This window comes from Bremia lactucae, linkage group LG2, assembly GCF_004359215.1.
Source record: "Bremia lactucae strain SF5 linkage group LG2, whole genome shotgun sequence".
Taxonomy (NCBI): domain Eukaryota; phylum Oomycota; class Peronosporomycetes; order Peronosporales; family Peronosporaceae; genus Bremia; species Bremia lactucae.
Window position 1 is genome coordinate 5,275,937 of NC_090611.1, and position 20,687 is coordinate 5,296,623.

The 20,687-nt window shown below is 45.5% G+C and overlaps 2 protein-coding genes across 2 annotated transcripts; one reads left to right on the plus strand and one right to left on the minus strand.

Annotated features, from left to right (window-relative positions):
• Positions 1–1,580: 1,580 nt before the first annotated feature.
• CCR75_006903 (uncharacterized protein) lies at positions 1,581–3,913 on the plus strand (the record flags this gene model as incomplete). Its single annotated transcript, XM_067964968.1, has 2 exons — positions 1,581–3,868; positions 3,898–3,913. The coding sequence occupies 2 exons, from the start codon at positions 1,581–1,583 to the stop codon at positions 3,911–3,913; spliced, it is 2,304 nt and encodes a 767-aa protein (XP_067821431.1).
• A 5,278-nt stretch (positions 3,914–9,191) lies between these two features.
• CCR75_006902 (uncharacterized protein) lies at positions 9,192–10,784 on the minus strand (the record flags this gene model as incomplete). Its single annotated transcript, XM_067964967.1, has 1 exon — positions 9,192–10,784. The coding sequence occupies one exon, from the start codon at positions 10,782–10,784 to the stop codon at positions 9,192–9,194; it is 1,593 nt and encodes a 530-aa protein (XP_067821430.1).
• Between the last annotated feature and the right edge of the window lie 9,903 nt (positions 10,785–20,687).

A 20,687-nucleotide genomic window follows, 5' to 3' on the forward strand; every position in this document is an offset into this window, starting at 1 on the left:
TTGTTAATCTATCTTTGTAAATGTTGTCTTAACTATAAACTAATACTAAACATGTAAATGAATTCTTATCTATCTTATCTCGTAACTCTCTTTGATTACTTCTACAGCTGATTAGTCTGCGGAATAAATAGACATAATGGTCTATACCTATTTATGAATAAGAATTCAGGAAATTACTATTTAAAGTAATTTCCTCCAAATATTATCTACCTTTTGGATAATATTAATTAACAATCTTTTATTGTCAATTTCATGTAACGATACACCCCGTTACAGCCTGGCAGCAGGTGCATCTGTAAAGGAAAAAATACATGTCGCTGGTATCCAATACCCACAGTTCGATGATGACTATATCTTGCTCGATTTCGATGACAAATTCGGTGTCATCCTTGGATCACCAAGGTTCAGAAAGTACGAGCTATACATAAGGTGCAGCATCAATCCTGACGATGCCTATCTCATATTCATCAGACGGCCCTCTGATGAACGTCCTGGAAGTCGACAAGCATGTGGATATTCTAAGAGTGAGGGGAATACTCACTCGTAGGACACCCTGACGCTTGTATGCAAACTTGTTGATCGGTCGTTAGCCAGACTGCGCAAGACCTCAGCGCGACGAACCATACTGTGTAGTTAAAATTCGACGGCTAAACGCAAGCGCAGAGAGCGTCAAAGTTCGACCTCTCAAATAATTGAGTGGATCAAAACAACGATGTTTGCTTTGAAAGCAAAATCCGAGAAAATTTCAACGCCTGTCTATATGAGACAATGCAAAAGATCTAGCTCGGCTGGAGAGTCGATAGTAGAAAAGCTCGCTGCGGATGCGCAACCACAGTTGGAGGCAGTTGCGAAAGACAGATTGAATTAAACAGTACACCCCGTAACACTTCTCGCAAAAATGCAGAGGACGCGGTCAAAGCCTTCGCCATGCAGAACTCGACGACTAGTGTGAAGGGCAGGCAGGAATAATGGCTTTGGCGGTGTAATACAACGTACATTATATAATGGGAGTGTCCTCGATACTTTTAGTCAAATATTTTCGAAGCGCACTTAAACGAAGGATAACAAACTTCCACACCCGTCGTTGTTTATAATAGCAATTCGTGTCTGCTAATTAAACAGATTTCAATTGATCAAACTCATCGATCTATTTTAGGCGACGTCTACAAACATAAAGCAGCGAGCGGATGAATTAGCCACTATAACATTATAAGCGAAGGGTGTTTTTTGAGGTACGCTTCCACCATCACGGCGTCAGATATTTTGCGCTCTCCCAATCCTATATAATCGCTCTGCTTCAGTCCATATGCTCTGCGATCGCATGGCAGCTAGATAAAGGGGTGTTGCGTGGTGCAGACACGAGAATCGGCCTCAGTACTCAGGGATAGGTAATGATTTGTCTGGGCGACGACTCTCTCTCGCGTCGTCAATCCGGACGCTTATGTTCTTAATTCACTGTGATTGTAGCTTTTCAATGTTATAAGCAGCTTTAATTTCTTACTTGTCGATTTTCGCTCTCCCAGCGATATCGGCCACTATTGATTCGAAAAACTTAAAGCAACGCAGCACACATTGGTACAATGTCGTTGACGGATACACATTCGCTCGACAAGCCCATGCGGGCCACTATAGAATACGCAAATGGCAAGACGCTCATGGCCCAGGGACCGCTGGCAATGCATGAGCACGTATCGTTCCGTATGGAAAAGGCGCTGGGCAAAGTACTTCCGCAGATGGAAGTTCGGTTTGAGGACGTTTCTATCACGGCCGAGATCACCGTCAAGGACAAAGACGACATCAAGGTTGAGCTACCGACGCTGTTAAACGAGTTCATGAAGGGCATTCGAGGCCTTGGTGCCAAGAAACATTCGGTAAAAAAACAAATTCTTAAGAACGTGAGCGGCATCTTTAAGCCTGGCACCATCACTCTCGTGCTTGGTCAACCTGGATCCGGCAAGTCTTCGCTTATGAAACTGCTTAGTGGAAGGTTTTCTACCCATAAGAACGTAACTATAGAGGGTGAAATTACCTACAACGGCGCGCCAGCAAAACAGCTGCTTCGTCGCCTACCACAGTTTGTATCGTACGTCGCACAAAGCGGTAAGCACTACCCATCCTTGACAGTCAAAGAGACCCTCGAGTTTGCGCATGCCTGTTGTGGTGGGGGCCTGGTTGAGCGCAAAGCTCAGCATTTTACGAAAGGGACTCTTGAGGAAAATGAGGCCGCACAAAATGCCGCCAGGGCCATGTACAAGCACTACCCTGACATCGTAATTCAGCAGCTCGGACTCGACAATTGCCAGAACACTGTCGTCGGCGACGCCATGACTCGTGGTGTGTCTGGAGGTGAGCGGAAGCGTGTAACCACAGGCGAAATGGCGTTTGGTAACAAGTTTGTCATGATGATGGACGAGATTAGCACGGGCCTCGACAGCGCTGCAACGTTTGATATCATTACGACTCAGCGCAGTATCGCGAAAAAGTTTCGGAAGACGATTGTCATTTCGTTATTGCAGCCATCTCCTGAAGTGTTCCAGCTGTTTGATGACATCGTGATCCTGAACGAGGGTCATATAATGTACCACGGTCCTCAAGATGAGGCACTAGCGTACTTTGAAAGCCTTGGCTTCAAGTGTCCACCACGTCGTGATGTAGCTGATTTCTTGCTGGATTTGGGCACTGACAAGCAGTCGCAGTACGAAGTCAGTACGATGCCATCAAGCAGCATCCCGCGCTCTGCCAGTCAATACGCTGAAGTGTTTACCCGCTCCCAAATCTACGGCCAAATGATGGATGAGCTCCATTCCCCGGTCGATGGAAAATTTATTGAAGACCGAGTTAAGCACATCGACTCGATTCCTGAGTTCCACCTTACTTTCTGGCAAAGCACCTTGGGCGTCGTGCAGCGTCAAATCACATTAACGAACCGTGACACAGCGTTCCTCGTTGGTCGCTCTATCATGGTGATACTGATGGGCTTGCTCTACTCGAGTGTGTTTTACCAATTTGATGAGACCAATGCACAGCTAGTGCTGGGTCTCATTTTCAATGCGGTCTTGTTTGTCTCGCTGGGGCAACAGGCGCAGATTCCGATGTACATTTCAGCGCGTGATGTATTTTACAAGCAACGCCGATCCAATTTTTTCCGTACGTCGTCGTTTGTGCTTTCAAACTCGGTAAGTCAAATTCCGTTGGGCTTTGCTGAAAGTTTGGTCTTTGGCTCGATCTTGTACTGGATGTGCGGCTATGTGTCTACATTAAAAGCTTATCTTTTGTTTGAGCTGATGCTGTTTGTGACCAACCTAGCCATGTCTGCGTGGTTTTTCTTCTTGTCTTGTGTTGCCCCTGATTTGAATGTGGCAAACCCAATCTCCATTGTCTCCATTCTCTTTTTCATTCTCTATGCTGGTTTTGTCATAACCAAAGAGCAGATACCAAGCTACCTGATCTGGCTGTACTGGATGAACCCCTTTGCGTGGAGTATTCGAGCCCTTGCTGTAAATCAGTACACTGATAGCAGTTTCGATACGTGTGTGTACAATGGTATCGACTACTGCGCTGACTACGGAATGAATATGGGTGATTACTCTCTTTCGACGTTCGAGGTCCCGACGGAGAAATTTTGGCTTTGGTATGGTATCGTCTTTATGGGAGCGGCATATTTTTGCTTCATGTTTCTGTCATTTATTGTGCTGGAGTACCACCGCTATGAGAGTCCGGAAAACCTGACGTTGGATGGTGACGATAAAAGCAAGGCTTCGGATTTGTACGGACTCGTTCAAACTCCCCGTGGCACGCTTATCAGCGCGGATGCTGTCGTATCAGTCACTCCTAATAGCCAGAAGAACTTTATTCCGGTCACTCTCGCGTTTAAGGACCTCTGGTACACGGTGCCAGACCCGTCAAATCCTAAGGGAACCATCGATCTGCTTAAGGGCATCAGTGGATATGCATTACCTGGTACCATCACGGCCCTCATGGGATCCTCGGGTGCTGGTAAAACGACGCTTATGGACGTCATCGCTGGGCGCAAGACTGGAGGAAAGATCGGTGGCCAGATTTTACTTAATGGATACCCCGCGACCGACCTCGCTATCCGTCGATCCACTGGTTATTGCGAGCAGATGGACATTCACTCGGATTCTGCTACTTTTCGTGAGGCACTCACATTCAGTGCATTCCTTCGTCAAGGTGCCGACGTGTCCGATAATAACAAGTACGATTCGGTCAACGAATGTCTCGATCTGCTAGATTTGCACCCAATAGCAAACCAGATCATCCGTGGCAGCTCTGTTGAGCAGATGAAGCGATTAACCATCGGCGTCGAGTTGGCTGCTCAACCGAGTGTACTGTTTCTTGATGAGCCGACAAGTGGCCTGGATGCGCGTTCTGCTAAACTTATTATGGATAGTGTTCGCAAGGTAGCAATCACAGGGCGTACAGTTGTGTGCACGATTCACCAGCCATCTACTGAAGTGTTTAATGTTTTCGACAATTTGCTACTATTAAAGCGTGGTGGTGAGGCGGTTTTTAATGGTGAGCTTGGAAAGAACGCGAGTGCGATGATTGCATACTTTGAGTCAATCGATGGTACGGCGAAGCTGGAAGACGATTATAACCCTGCGACGTGGATGCTGGAGGTGATCGGTGCCGGTGTGGGCAGCAGCAACGGCGACAAGACAAATTTTGTGAGAGCTTTCCAGACGAGCAAGAAATATGAAGTTCTGCTGTCAAATCTAAAACGTGAGGGTGTGACTTGTCCTTCGAAAGAGTTTGCTGAATTGACTTATGGCGACAAGCGTGCTGCAACAGAGATAAACCAGGCTAAATTCCTGCTTCAGCGCTTCTTCCGCATGTATTGGCGTACAGCTTCGTACAACCTGACCCGATTTATTCTCTACCTCGTTCTAGGACTTGTGTTCGGTATAACGTACATTGATGCAGAGTATACGTCCTACGCCGGTATCAACTCGGGCATGGGAATGCTCTTCTGTTCAACCTCTTTTGTCGGTTTCATCTCTTTCAGTAGTGTCATGCCGATTGCTTCCAAAGATCGTCTTGCATTTTATCGCGAGCGTGCATCGCAAACGTATAGTGCACTGTGGTACTTCTTTGCCGCGACGGTGGTGGAGATTCCTTACGTGTTTTTTGCCACGATGCTTTTTGTCGGCCCCTACTTCCCAATGGTAGGGTTCACGGGAACTGCCTCGTTCTTCGCCTATTGGTTTCATCTTTCGCTGTTTGTCCTGTGGCAAGCATATTTCGGTCAGCTCATGTCTTACCTCATGCCTACCGTGGAGGTTGCCACGATCTTCGGGGTGCTGCTTCAAATGATATTCTTTTTATTTGCCGGGTTCAACCCTCCTGGTAGCTCCATCCCCTCGGGCTACAAATGGCTGTATCACATTACTCCTCACAATTACGCGTTGGCTCTTGCTGCGGCCCTTGTCTTTGGAGACTGCCCAAGCGACGGAGATGGCTTGGACATCGGGTGTCAAATTGTGAGTGGAACGCCACCTCAACTTGCCGTTAATTTGATGGTGAAAGACTACATATCCGACAACTTTTGGATGAATCACAACGAGATTTACAAGAATTTCGGCATCATGTGTTTCTTCATCGTTGGTTTCCGTATTCTTGCACTGCTATCGCTCCGCTTTGTCAACCATCAGAAGAAGTAGACCAAATAGTTCACAACTTAAAAAAAGCATACTGAATAAAATTTGGAATTTTATACGGGACTGCTTTTATATAAAACTAAAATTGGTTGGCAATTGGTTTGTACATAGCTCGCGGCCCGATAGTCTCAGCCATGGTAATCCAAGGTTGAAATCAATTAATCCTCCAAATCCAGTACGATAAAATTATCATCGTACTTTGTACCCTTTATGGTATATTGGATACCAACTACACGTTTCTTTACTATTAGAGATGCGCCTATTGCTAGGCGCACTGTCATCCTCGTTAGAGATCCCCTTTGCTATTTGTACAAGCCAATCAGAGAAGCATGAAAATATAAATTTATCTGTCGTCAATCTGAGCGTTACATTCATTTTTCACTCCTGTTTTCACCAACAAGCTATGCCACTCGAACCACCACCTTCATTGACAATCGAGCCGTGGACGTCACCTGTGCAGAACGAGCAGTATTTTATCGCGAACGCATGTCGAATTACAATGGTCAAGTCGATATCACAATGTAAGCTCTTTGTGCTATATTAATATTATGTAGGTTGCAAAACGAATAAATCGTAGAAATGAATGCTCACGGGGCTTTTATACCGCAGTTTGCCCGCAAGCTCCTCCAATGTGATGGTTGCGCTCAAATGCCGAGAGCAGCTGATAGATTGCTGACTTGTTAAGCATACTATGCCGACACTAGTGATCGTAAGCAAACCCTTGTACTGTCCGATGGCTTTCGGATACGTAAGCATCTTATCGTGTATTCGCTCGCAATTGCGCACACTAAAACGTTTTGCCAGGCGTCTTCACCTGCGTAGAATTTCCTCTTATCTTTTGGTCCATGAGGTAAGCCAAATTCTTGGCAAGCTTTGTGCGCGTCGCCTGACATGGTGATGGAAATGGGCTCGATTAGTCTCTACACATTGCAAATACAGTAGAACCCCTCTAAAGTAATACTCTTAGGACCGAAAAGTAATATTACTTTATGCGTTTTATTACTTTAGATGCCAACCTCTTCTCTCCAGAAAATTTTCGTTTAGGAAGCTCAATGTGCAGCTGACGCATTACCTAACCCTAACCCTCGACGTGAAGCTTCAACTTTGACACTTTAACTAAACTAAAATATTTATAAGAAGTACAGAACGGAAACGGCAAATCTAAACGTCTAAGCAAGAACTGCAAACTTAACACAAAAAATGGCGAAAGCACACCTGTAGGTTGCTCATGCTCCTATCACTCATGAAATCCGCATAGCTATCAGTAAAAGGAAGCGTGATACCAGTGGAACACAGAAGGATATTGCAGAATGGGTGGTAGAGAAATTTGGCATGACTGTCAGCCAAGCTGCGATTTCCAAGATTCTCAAGCAGCAGGAGCACTGGATCTCCCAAGGTGAAAAAGCTGGTGCAGGAGACGGAGCAAAAATTAGTATGGATGCGAAGCGTCAGAAGACTGTAGAATACCCTCTCATGGAAGAGGCACTTTACAAATTTGTGCGAACTTACGAAGATGTCATGGATCTCTCGGGTGAACTTTATAAAGAAAAGGGGAGGATTTTTTTGGAGAGACTGTACCCCGATCAAGACACAAATACGTTTTGATTTTCCAATGGCTGGTTGAACAGGTTCAAAGCTCGATATGGAATCAAAGAGCGAGTGAGACATGGAGAGAGCGGTTCGGTTAACATGGAGATACTCGAGCAATCCTTACCCGCAATTCGAAAAGTTTTGGATCAGTATGAATGGGAGGATATCTACAATATGGATGAAACGGGTTTGTTTTACCGACTTCAGGTATGTCGGGGCCAGTTGAAATCACTTTGGAAGCAACTTCAAATACTAAAATTTATTGCCTCCTCACTTTAGGCTGATCGTTCACTTGCAACGAAGCAACTGGAGGGCCGCAAGCAGCACAAAGAACGGCTAACTTTTGTTGTTTGTGCCAACGGAGATGGCTCAGATCGTGTCCCACTTTGGGTGATTGGGAAATACTTGAATCCCCGTTGTCTCAAAAATATCAATCGTCAGAACCTTGGCTGCCACTACAGGGCAAACCCGAAGGCTTGGATGAACAGTGTATTGTTTTCGGAATGGCTACAATGGTTTAATCGGAGGACGGGGAGAAGACAGGTGCTGCTGATTATGGACAATTGTCCTGCTCATGTTCCAATTGACAGCTTGCCGGAGCTGGCCAATGTTAAAATCCTTTACCTGCCGCCCAACACAACTTCCCGAATTCAGCCTTGTGATGCAGGCATTATTCGAACTTTGAAGGCCTTTTACAGGAAAATTTTCAATCGCAACTTGCTAAGAGCATTGGAGCTGGATGAAACACTTGACAATGTGGAAGCGCATAAAAAAGTGGATGTTTTGAAGGCGATGGTGTGGGCTGTGGAGGCCTGGAATATGGTGACCAAGGAAACTATTCGTAATTGTTTTAATCACTGCAAAATTCGGACATCAAGCTTGAACATCCAAGTTCCTGCTAGGGCGACCGAACCCCCCGCAAATGTTGCAGATGACCTGATGTTACAGAATGATCAACTGTACCGCAATCCAATGGACATCAACGCCATCCTCAACAACCCCTTGGAGAGAGAGGCCGCCTATAGTCCTGACGTAGAAGACATTGTGGCAGTAACAATGGAAGAACATGGATTGTCTTTGCCTGTAGAAGTGGAAGGAGGGATTCCCGATGCGGATGATAGCGAAGTGCCAGCCCCCGTGAAAGCCAAGGACGTCCTTGATGCAATAAGGTTGTGTAAACTGTACTTCATGCAGAGGGAGTGTGATACTTCCACGACTCACAGGAAACTGAATGAAGTTTTGGACGATTTTGAAAGGATACAGATTACTGGAAAGAAGCAAGTCACTCTCCATCGATTTCTCTCAAAAGCGGCAAAAGAAGTATAGTTATTTGAAAAAAAAAATTTTTTAGATACAACTTAATATATTACTTTTGGGGTATGTGTCTACTAATAGTGGGCCTTTAAAAAATATTACTTTATTACTTTGGCAAAATATTACTTTAACCTTAAGTCCCAACTCGGGACCACGAGATTTTATTACTTAGGACGTATTGTTACTTTAGAGCGTATTACTTTAGAGGGGTTCTACTGTACTTTGACTTGTAGAGCACAGGGTGCATTAATATTTTTATGCGTTCTGATTGGCTATAAATCGGGGGCTTACAAGGTATGTACATATAGCAGTAGCTAAAATATATTATTACCTAACATGTATGGCACCTGCTTGTGCACCGCACAAATGTGTCTTGGTGTCTTGAAACGATTGGCGAGGGTTGATTTTAATTCGAATCAACCAATGAAGAGAATTTTTTCATATTTTTTCCTCGGACGGAAAATAGTATTTTAGTTTCTCCTATAGGAAATAATATTTAAGTTTCGGGTTCACCTTGTTAAAGATATCGTTAACAATTACAGCAATAAATGAAACTACCAATTTTATTCAGAAGGCAAAAATGGATTGAAATATTTGAACTGCTTGCCTCTACCCAATGATTCTGCGACCACAAATACTGAAATGATAGCCAGGCTCAAAGCGGTCCATGGAGTTTGTGCGGACCATCATAAGTGTCACCAGTCCAGCAATTATGATAATGAAGATGTCATGCACCGTCGCAATGTATGCTTCAGGAATTGTCGACCCAGCCTCTATATTCTTGCTGTACGCTTCGTTGAAAGTAATGCCGCCCACGACACCGCCGATCGACCACGCCGTCAGGATTAATCCGTGCATTGCTCCAATGTTGTAAGCGCCAAACATATCGGTTAGAAAGGCTGGGATGGTGCCAAATCCGCCACCATAGCTCGCTGTCAGGATAAAAATCTCGGCCACGAACGCTGTGTACTGAGTTTTGCGGATGAGCCACGGCGTGGTGCCCACGATTATTAGCTGCAGGGTCATAGTCGTATAAAAGACACACTTGCGAGCAAATGCATGCTCCATGTTTAAGTTGCGGGCCATTAGGTCTGAGACCAGCGAAAAAAAAAGGCGCCCGAAGCAGTTGAACAAGCCGTTAATAGATACAATATTGGCAGCTTCATCGCCCGTTTTCCCAAAAATGTCAGTACACATATTTGAAAGTTTTGACAGCACGACAAGACCGTAAATTTGGTTCGCAAAGAACATCGCATACATGCACAGAAAGTCTGGAGACTTAATGGCATCAATTAAGGCTAGTTTTCGAATTTGGGAATTGGCACTGATAATAAAATCCACCTCGTTTTCTGAAGCTGCAGATCCGAGGCGGTGCTTATACTGGGGAACAGCAGCGTCTGTGTAACTTGCAGACTCATCAACGAATTCGCCGTGCATATTTAGACCTCCAACAGTAAATTCAGGGTGAGGTGTGCGCAGGACAATGGCACAAATATACATTGTGGTTGCCATTACACAGCCGACAACAAAGAATGTTGACGACAAGCCAACTTTTTCAATACACGGTCGGTAAACCTTGGCCCAAACCACTGCTCCAGCACCATACCCAGCGACAGCAAATCCTGCGGCTGTACCTCTATAATCGGGAAACCATTTCTGCAGAGTTGACACAGGAGCAATATAGCAAAGGCCCATTCCAAATCCGCAAAATACGCCATAACCGATGTAAATTGCTGCTATGGCCTTTTGTGCAACCCCAAGTGCCACGATCAAATGACCTAGAAGAAACGAAGATGTGCCGAGCACCACACCGTAGCGAGGACCATTACGCTCGATCCATGGTCCCATTATGGCTGTTGTCGAACCAAAGATGCCAACTGCAATGTAAAATGCATTCACAGTGAGACCAGCTTTCGGATTGTTGTACACATGTTCATCGATGGGTTCATTGAAAACAGACCACGAGTACAATGAACCGATGCAGAATTGAATTAGAAAACTTGCAAGAAACAGATACCACCGCGAGAATCGCAAGCAACGAACTGAGCAGTATCGATCATTGCCGAGGTAAAAGGTAAATAACCACTCTTCTGCGTCGTATTGCTCAGGAGAACAGGGTTTTAGTGTCACTGTCCAGTGGCTGGTGAGTTTCGACTGTATCACTTCAAAGCATGCTTTTTCTGTGATCTCCTTCTCCGACATTTATACGAATGTATTGGCCCTTATAAATGTGCACGTTGTCAGATAGTCACAAATGAAAGAATGATTAGTTTCTTCAGGGCGAGAAAAAGCTCATCTTTTCCCACAGCCACAACTCCTTCATATAAGCGAATATGGTACTTAGAGATTAAATCGAGGACCAGAGCCCCAAGGGTTCTTATGCAACTGGGATGAGATATCAATGTGGTTTTAGCGAACGCTTCGACACAACAACGCACGAGCAACATAGAGCCTCAAATGAGAACATAAAGACAGCACAAATCTTACAAATTGCTATGAGCATTTTGGCAATTTAATAATTTAAGAAGTGATAATTTGTCCTGTATTTTTAACTGCAAATATGGACGTAATGTGAAAAACGCCATTCAAAGCAGTCTTAGGAACAGCGTAACTGCTGTTCCTTAGCCTACCTCATGAAATAGCAGAGCAACAAGTTTGTACTATACATTTCATTGCAACTTGCAAAACTGCGACCTTTTTGCAGATTTAAGAATTTGGCATCTCATCTGCCATAGGGAGTTATTTTTTAGTAGCAGCTGAGTAAAATGTGCAGATTAAGCCATCAAATCATAAACGGACTCGTTTCATTTCTCACCATTCAATGGGACAAGCAATCTATGATGACGAGTACAATATTCTTGTAATAAACAACCGCATTAATAGAGAGCTAATTAAACAAAAAAAACGGTAACCTGCAATGTAAGGACGTTTTTGAGGTCAATTATGTCAAGAGTCTGGATTGGGAGCACTATATATACCAAACTCAACAGTGCCATAAAGGACAACTACACTGGAAATGTTGAGCTTTAAAAGGCACGCCTCAAGCTTGATCTTTAGCAACATTAACAAGCCCACTACGTTGCAGCCTACTTCCTAAAGTGAATAGAGCGACCTTTTAAAATAAAGATTACGACAGAAAGTCCACATGACAATGCGGTAAGTATTAATTGGTGTCTCTATAAGTATGATGCCCTGTAGGGCCTTACATAAGTTGACTTCTAAATTTTAATCTCGATACGTGCCTCTTGGTTGAGAGATCTTGGCGAGCACCAACTGTTGTGGATATTTTTTTTGTTATTCTAAATGATGAAAGAAAATGTACATTGTATTTGTCAAGAATCTGAGGGTAAAATTCATCATCAAGTAAGTCAAGAGCAGAAACTTCACTATTAAGTGAGTCTAAAGAATTGTATTGGCTGGCCCACTATAATTTTTTTGGCATATATGCATGCAATCTAGTTGTGTTTGTCTTATATTTGCGAATTGAAGACGTCGTCATGCTCTGGAGGGTAATATCATTTTGGTGAAAGAACTGGCTTTACTCTCACATACATATGCTTCCTTTTTCTGATAAAAGGCTCTTCCAAATTCTTTAAGAGGCTTAAAAAGCGCGCTGGCGGAATCGCGTTGGCAATGCAGTTTGTCAAAGCAACAATTTTGCCCAAGGCTGTTATTGCTTTGGCATTAATCTTTACATTTGGGGATGAAACGGTCGACGCATTACATACGCAGCCGAAATGGCGGATAGTAGCAGCATGTGACGGATATTTACGTCTTTTGCAAAAATAGAATTAAGTAGAGGCGAAAATTGTCATGTGTCGCGTTCTTTCTATACAGCAGTTTGCGATCTCTCAGACAACACAGGCTAAGCTAACTTCTCAATTGCAGAATAGCTATAGAGACTAGTTGATTGAGCCAAATTAAATCCAAGCGTCAAATTGACATCGCCTCAAGAAAAATACAATGCAACAGATTGCACATTGTTTAAGAACATCATTAGGCCACTAGAGATGGTAATTTAATCATTTCTGTAGCTTGATGGAAGATAGATAATTTAATTAGTCTTTTGCAGCTTTCGATTTTTGCTAGCTTGGAGCAAAATTGTAGCTGTGCAACAGTCAAGGTTGAAGTTTGGTCTTTGGAATGTCAAATAGAGCGACGGCTTATTGTTCAATATTGAACAAAGGCCGCCCAGATTCCGATGGTATAAATCTTACTGTAGGCTAGCTTGCTGTAGCATTCAAGGAGCATTTCTAGGTTTAGGACAACAAGCTTTTTTTATCGTTGCGTTTGTATTGGCCAATATATTCTTCCAATTAAGTTTAGAATGTTATTTTATCTTTATTGCACCAATTACCCAATAAAAGTTAATCTAGATAAGCTGCGGTACCTTTTGGGCAAGAACACTTTCTTTACGGACTAACATGAATGCATTTCAAATTTAGCATTTTTTTTCGTTTCTTATCGCTACCATCGGCAGCTGGGAGTTGACGTTTTGATAAAGTTCGTAGGTTCCCAACTAATGACGTCGTCGTGCCGCCACTGTCGAATTGCTAGAGTACGAAAGCTTGACAAAGGGTGTGTGCACCAATTATACGCAAGAGGTGCCTTAAGGCTCGTAGCCTATACGACGTATAGTCCTGGTGTCTGTCTCTGTAGGCGGGCACGTCGTTATGCGGCACGCTCTACTTAGACACACACCCTAGCACAGCGAGGAAGCGGTTTGGCCAGCTTCTCTTGCGTGCAGTGAGGTAGTTGTGGAGGGCGGGTTAGCGACCTCACCCAACGCACTAAGTACTTTAGTTACGTGTCGTCACGGGAGCAGTAATCCGGCTCCTCGTGCGCACTTACTAAGTAGAAAGTAGTTTTCAGACAAATTTATATTAAATAGAATTAAATACAAATACCTATTTTTACCAATCAAAATGTCATCTCTAAAGATAACACTTGATATGTATTGCGAGCGTATCTTTCTAGATACCTCGCGAAATGGATGACGCTTGGCGTCATCCCGTCTAATGTGAATGCGCCTATATGCATCACATACACAAGGGTTGGTTCGCAAATGAGAACCACACCTGATTGCTGGGTCTAGTTACTTTAATTTAGTAATTGACCATCCTCTTTTGACCATTAGGGCAACTTTAGCCCGTTACACCGCCCCCCTTTAAGAATGAATTTACATCTTAAAACTCGTCAAAGAGGAAGGATAAACTGCGAGCAGCTTAACGCACCGCTAGTTCTCTCAGTCACTCAAGTGACCTGTGTTATTATACACTGCGCCAAAAGATGCCACTTAAAAGGGGCCACGTTGGTGGGTCATCTGCGAAGACACCTCACCACTAAGCGCACGCGCCGCGTTAACTTGCCGGCCGCGTCCAATGTCTTAGTCGAAACGCCGACAGCTACTGCTGCTGTCGCGTTAACTAAAGGATCCATCCCACTTTAACAGTGAGGATGCTGATCCGTCGCTCATTGTCGACCACAATGAGTCGACATCGTTGCCGTCACCTCATAGTAATGATGCGAACAACGAGCTCATGAGGAAAAATTATGGCGCATTATTGCCCATCCAAACTTCTCTCATGGCTCACAACATGGAGAGAGCAACATTCACGAATGCTGTCTCGTCGTCTGCGCTGGATGGCGCAGCGACCATTACGAGAGCGCTGCCCATATAGGCGCAGCCGCTTCTTCGATGGGTGAAACCACAACGCCTTATGCTCAAAGCATCATCCATAATGGTTCTGACATAGAGGATTCTGAGCCTGAAGCTCCGCAGACGACACGTGAACGTGCTCAGTCGCTGTCACAAGCCAGTCAATTTTGAACGTGGCTATGTGACGGGTGGCATACCAGTAATGCCCCCTCCATCTAAATGGCCTCGTGTAAACGGGCTAATAGCGTCGCTTCTAGAGCGCGCTCTTCTAGACGCACGAAATGTTATGGGTTTTTTAAATTATTAAGGGCTCAGGGAAAATCGCTTGGGCGTATTTTCCCGATCCCGGTCGTGTTGCGTTCGAATGAAACGCCCGACCAATACGAGGCGGAATTCCTGCGCCGCATTCTTTCGCATTCCGATGCCATGAAACAGCGGTCGCAGCGAATTAATTTCGCTCGCTTGCGTGTGAAAGAAATCATGGGCGGTACTGTACCCCCTGTTTCTTCTCATAACGCTACTTCTGCTAGTCCATTTGAGGCTAGCGAAGAGGCCTCAGCTGATGCTCTTTTTCATAGTCAGCCACCAAGCCGGGCACATCAATACGTAGGGTATCGATCGGTTCTTGAGAGTCAAAACTCTTCGGGTAACCTTTCCTTTGGACAAGGATCTGATACCCTTGCCTCACGGAGCGGTGGGCAAGCAACCTTCCAACAAGGAAGCGCTGATTCCCACCCGCATCCATCAATGCAGGCGGTGCCTAATAGGAGTGGTGATCTCGCCCACCTACTCGCCGCTGCCTTACCTTCGTCCGTTCAGACACATGCGTTAAGCGCTGCTGAACGACGTATTGCAGATCTCGAGGGTCAAGTCTTGCGACTGACCTCGGACCTTTGTGATGTTCGAGCGAAGGCTCGTCAGGGTTATGGACGCCTGAAGACTCGCTTCTGCTAGTCCATTTGAGGCTAGCGAAATGGCCTCAGCTGGTGCTCTTTTTCATAGTTAGCCACCAAGCCGGGCACATCAATACGTAGGGTATCGATCAGTTCTTAAGAGTCAAAACTCTTCGGGTAACCTTTCCTTTGGACGATGATCTGATACCCTTGCCTCACGGAGCGGTGGGCAAGCAACCTTCCAACAAGGAAGCGCTGATTCCCACCCGCATCCATCGGTGCAGGCGGTGCCTAATAGGAGTGGTGATCTCGCCCACCTACTCGCGGCTGCCTTACCTTCGTCCGTTCAGACACATCCGTTTAGCGCTGCTGAACGACGTATTGCAGATCTCGAGGGTCAAGTCTCGCGACTGACCTCGGACCTTTGTGATGTCCGAGCGAAGGCTCGTCAGGGTTATGGACGCCTGAAGACTCGCTTGGACCTTTTTGAGCGGATAATCTCGAGGGATCCGCGTTACATCGCGTGATGTCTCTCGCTCTCCGATTCTATTTCGTGGTGGGAAGAGTCGGTCGGCTAATAGTTTTTGCCTTCTCCGTCTCCCTCACCCGAACGACGCTCGACTCACAGTCGGCGTCACCATCGGTCTCCTTAGACGAATGGGGGTATGTGACGTCATTTGGATCTACATACCGTTTCAGACCACCCACGTAAAATACGGGGTGCGTCTACATATACGGGGGGAGAGTGAGCCTATAATTTAGGTCTCAAACCTCTTCTACCACCGTAAAGGGCTTAATGAAACGCGGCAACAACTTCGTAATACCTCCAGGTAGTACATAAATTGCATTTTTAGGTAGGGTAGCAGTACCTAAAAGAATTTTTTCACCCAGTCTAAAGCGTTCATTATTTTGCGACCCTTTCGGTCCGTATATTCTTCTTGCTTGTCCTGTGCGCTTGTTGTTGCGTCACGGACTTTACGTGTGATGGCCAATCGCTCATCCACAAAGCGTTGGACCTTGCTCACGCTTTTAGCATCAAACTCGCCTATAATACCGCGAGAGCCCCATTTTATGGTAGCACTTGTTGGTCACGATCCAACGAACTTTGGGATGCACCGCCACGCCTTACCCGACTGAGCCACAACACACCCAATTTTCCACACTCAGATTCTCCGTATAATTCTTGTCGTACGATCCCCTATACACGCATATGCATAAAGCGCAACACTTTCGATGAACACATCAATCTTCAACAGCATTAAACTGTCTGGCGGTACAGTGCTGGTGAACCCCAAACACCAGTTCCCGAAGGTTTTACTTTGTGTCGTTGCCGGGTATCGAACCGGTGACCTGTGTGCACCGCCATGCCTTACCCGACTGAGCCACAACACACGATATTTTCCACACTCAAATTCTCCGTATAATTCTTGTCATACGATCTCTTATACACGCATAAACATAAAGCGCAACATTATTGATGAACACATTAATCTTCAACACTCTCCCTTGATGTACACTCGAAGTGATGCCCTTATGCTGCCATGCCGAGTCCCATGATAAACTGGGTGTGCTTGTCTCTTGGAAGAGCCTTGGTTAACGCGTCCGCGATCATTTCTTCAGTTGGCTTGTACTCTGCTGCAATTACCTCACTCGCCACCTTCTCACGCAAGAAATGAAACTTGATGTCTATGTGCTTCGTGCGCGAATGGTAGACAGGATTCTTGGCAAGCCCATACATCCTTGATTGTCTTGAAAGATCGTCGTCGCCGTATCAGTCTTGTACTCCAAGTCCTTATCAGATTTCGAAGCCAGACTGCCTCTTGAGTTGCGCTGTATAGACTCATATACGCTGCTTCTGTGCCTGATGTCGCAACGGTTGGCTGTCGCTTGAAATTCCATGATATCGTGCCGCCGTTCAGGAAGAACACGTATCCTGTCGTTGAACGCTGCGTGTCTAAGTCGCCTGCCCAGTTTGCGTCTGTAAATCCAATAAGCTCTCCCTTGTTAACGCCGCTAAAACACAATGCTGATATCTTCAGTTGTCTTCAAGTATTCGAGAATTCGCTTGGCCGCCACCCAGTGTGATTTCCCGTAGCGCTCACAGAATTTGGCAACTTCGCCAACCGCATGCGCGATGTCTGGTCGTGTACAAGTCGCTATGTACATAAATGCACCCACCAGTTCGCGATACGGAAATCTCGGTACAAATGCTTCCTCTTCAGGCATCTTCACCAGTTTCGAGTGGTTGTCCGCTGGTGTGTGCACGTCCTTGCAATTCTCAATTCCACACTATTCCGAGAGCCGCCTGATGTATACCTTCTGATTCATCTTGATCAAGTGTTCATCGCGCGTGCGGTTAATCTCGATTCCTAAGCAGTACTTGAGATCATCAAGCTCTTTGATGCTGAACTCTTGCTTAAGCGCATTCTTAATGTCCGTAATGTGCTCCTTAGTCTTGCCGAACAGCATTATGTCGTCCACGTAGATTGCAATGATGCTGTATTCGCCGCTTGACACTCGAATAAACACACACGGATCTGCTGAAGTGCTTTTAAATCCTTGGTTTTCAAATGCTGATTTAGGTTGCTGTTCCACTGCCGCGCCGCTTGCTTGGTTCCATACAGCGCTTTCTGCAGCAAACACTTCTTCATCGGATTTTGTTGATCTTCGAAACCGTCGGGTTGGTCCATGTAGATTTCCTCATCAACTTCTACATACAAGAATGCGGTATCAACGTCGACGTTTTCTGCCTCCAAGTCTTCAACTGCTGCAATTGCCAACACCGTATTGATTGACTCTTTGCGTGCCACTGGCGCAAAAGTCTTGACAAAGTCGATCCCAAGTCGTTGCGTGAATCTTTTCGCAACTAATCGTGCCTTGAACTTGACATTATTTCCACTTGGATCGCGCTTGATCCGAAATACCCACTTGCAGCCAACAGCCTTCTTGTTCGGTGGCATGTCCACTAACGCCCATGTGCTATGTTCGTTAATTGACTGCATCTCACTCTTCATCGCTTCCAGCCACTGCTTCTTGTTCTTACTCCTTAATACTTCTTCGTAGCTTGAAGCATGTTCTCCATCACAATCTGCAACAAAGCAATAGAACGAGTCTTCTCCTTCAAAATCGTCCAAGTTAAAGTGACCGCGACGTAAGTTGGAAAACTCTTGTTCGTAGCGTACCACACCGCGCTTCTTTCGAATTGGTCGCATCATCCACTCTTCTTCGCCGTCTCTTCTGGGCGTGCTTGATGCTCGAGTGGAATCTGACCTTGAACACTGGACTCGTTTTGGCTACCACGAATCGGATCACGGCAAACTCGAAGTGGCGGAGTCCGAAGCCTTTTATTATTTGCCAGAACCTCCACACCATTGTCGTTAAGTGTTGACGTCTCCAAATTTTCATCATCATCAATGATGTCGATAATTCGATCGTCTTCAATTTTCATTCCCTTCGAAATGGGATGTTCAGCAAATGTCACGCTTCTTGAAACCATGATCGAGCCATCATCCGCGTTAAGTAATCGGTACGCCTTGTGATCCTTTGCGTAACCAAGAAAATAACACTTCACGCTCGAATCGCCCAAAATTCTTTCGTTTCTCCTTTGTTACGTGCGCGGAGCATTGCGAACCAAATACGCACATATGATCGATGCGCGGCTTTCGCTTAAGCAACATCTCGTACAGACTTGACTTCTTGTTCGACGAGTTTGGAACCACATTCCGAATGTCTGCTGCTGTCATTAACGCTTCGCACCATTAAGACTTGTCGAGACCGCTTTTCTTAAGCATGCAGTGCGTCATCTCTACCAGTGGCCACGTGACAGAGCTTGAAGACATAGTCATGACGATGAATAGCGTCAACTGCGGGCCAAGTGAAGAGGACTTATGTGCGGTGATACTAAGGAGTCTGCCTGCAAGCTACGAGAGCTTAGTGCAGGCGTTTCGCATGTTGGTGTCAAGTTTAATTTCAGCGACCTCGTGAGCAAGTTGATTGCTGAGAAAGTGCAGCACAAGGACACGGCACGGGTGGAAGAAGCAACGGCCCTTTACACAAGTAAGAGAAACGGCAAGCAGCACCCGAAGAAGCAGCAAGAACGGCGTGCTAAGAAACCTTCAGGAGCGTGTTTTAACTGTGGCAAGGTCGGCCACTATGCTAGGGATTGCCGTTCAAGTCGTGGACCAAGAGAAACACGAGAAGGAGGACATGACCACTCCAACGTCGCATTTAATGCTAGCGAAGGGTCCGTCAGCGACTGCTGTATTATGGACAGTGGCGCATCTGCACACATGTGCAAGGACCGGGAAGCTTTTGTGGAGTATGAGGAAGTGTGCCAGGCGCGCATTTTACACTCCGCACCAACCTCAACGTTGAGATACATCAGGAAGCCCTGCTTCTTTCCAGTGGCAACTGGTGTCCCGCCCCGCCTCACGACGCACTCGTTGCACGTGATCTCTACTGTCATTCCTCGCGCTGATGCAGCCGTAAGCGAGAATAAATTCTTTGACAGATCTTCGACATGGAGAGTGTTTTCGAGGCGAGCGTCGATCCAATCATGTCCGGTCCAAACGCGCAGCTTCACTGTTCCGTGACCGATGACCTTGAGCTTCACATTACTCTTCGCGCTTGATATACTGCGCGCCTGGCACGCTTCCTCATACTCCACAAAAGCTTCCCGGTCCTTGCACATGTGTGCAGATGCGCCACTGTCCATAACCCAGCAGTCGCTGACGGACCCTTCGCTTGCATTAAATGCGATGCTGGAGTGGTCGAGTCCTCCTTCTCGTGTTTCCCTTGGTCCACGACTTGAACGGCAATCCCTAGCATAGTGGCCGACCTTGCCACAGTTATAACACGCTCCTGAAGGTTTCTTAGTACGCCGTTCTTGCTGTTTCTTCGGGTGCTGTTTGCCGTTTCTCTTGCTTGTGTAAAGAGCCGTTGCTTCTTCTACACGTGCCGTGTCCTTGTGCCGCACTTCCTCAGCAATCAACTTGCTCACGAGGTCGCTGAAATTAAAACTTGACACCGACATGCGAAACGCCTGCACTAAGCTCTCGTAGCTTGCAGGNTCGGATTAAAAGTCCGGCGCTCTAACCAACTGAGCTATACATTTATTTTAAAATTAACTAATTGTTACAAAAAAAAATTTAAATAATAAAAAAATTTGAATTAAAAAAATATTTATTTTATTTTTTAATAAATTATTTAAAATTGGTGATTTATGGACTTCTTTTTTTTATTTACATTATAAATTATAATGATAATAAATTAATTTTAGTATATCAAGCGTGAAGAGTAATGTGAAGCTCAAGGTCATCGGTCACGGAACGGTGAAGCTTGCGTTTGGACCGGACATGCTTGGATCGACGCTCGCTTTGAAAACACTCACATGTCGAAGATCTGTCAAAGAATTTATTCTCGCTTACGGCTGCATCAGCGCGAGGAATGACAGTAGAGATCACGCGCAACGAGTGCGTCGTGAAGCGAAGCGGGACACCAGTTGCCACTGGAAGGAAGCAAAGCTTCCTGATGTACCTCAACGTTGAGGCTGGT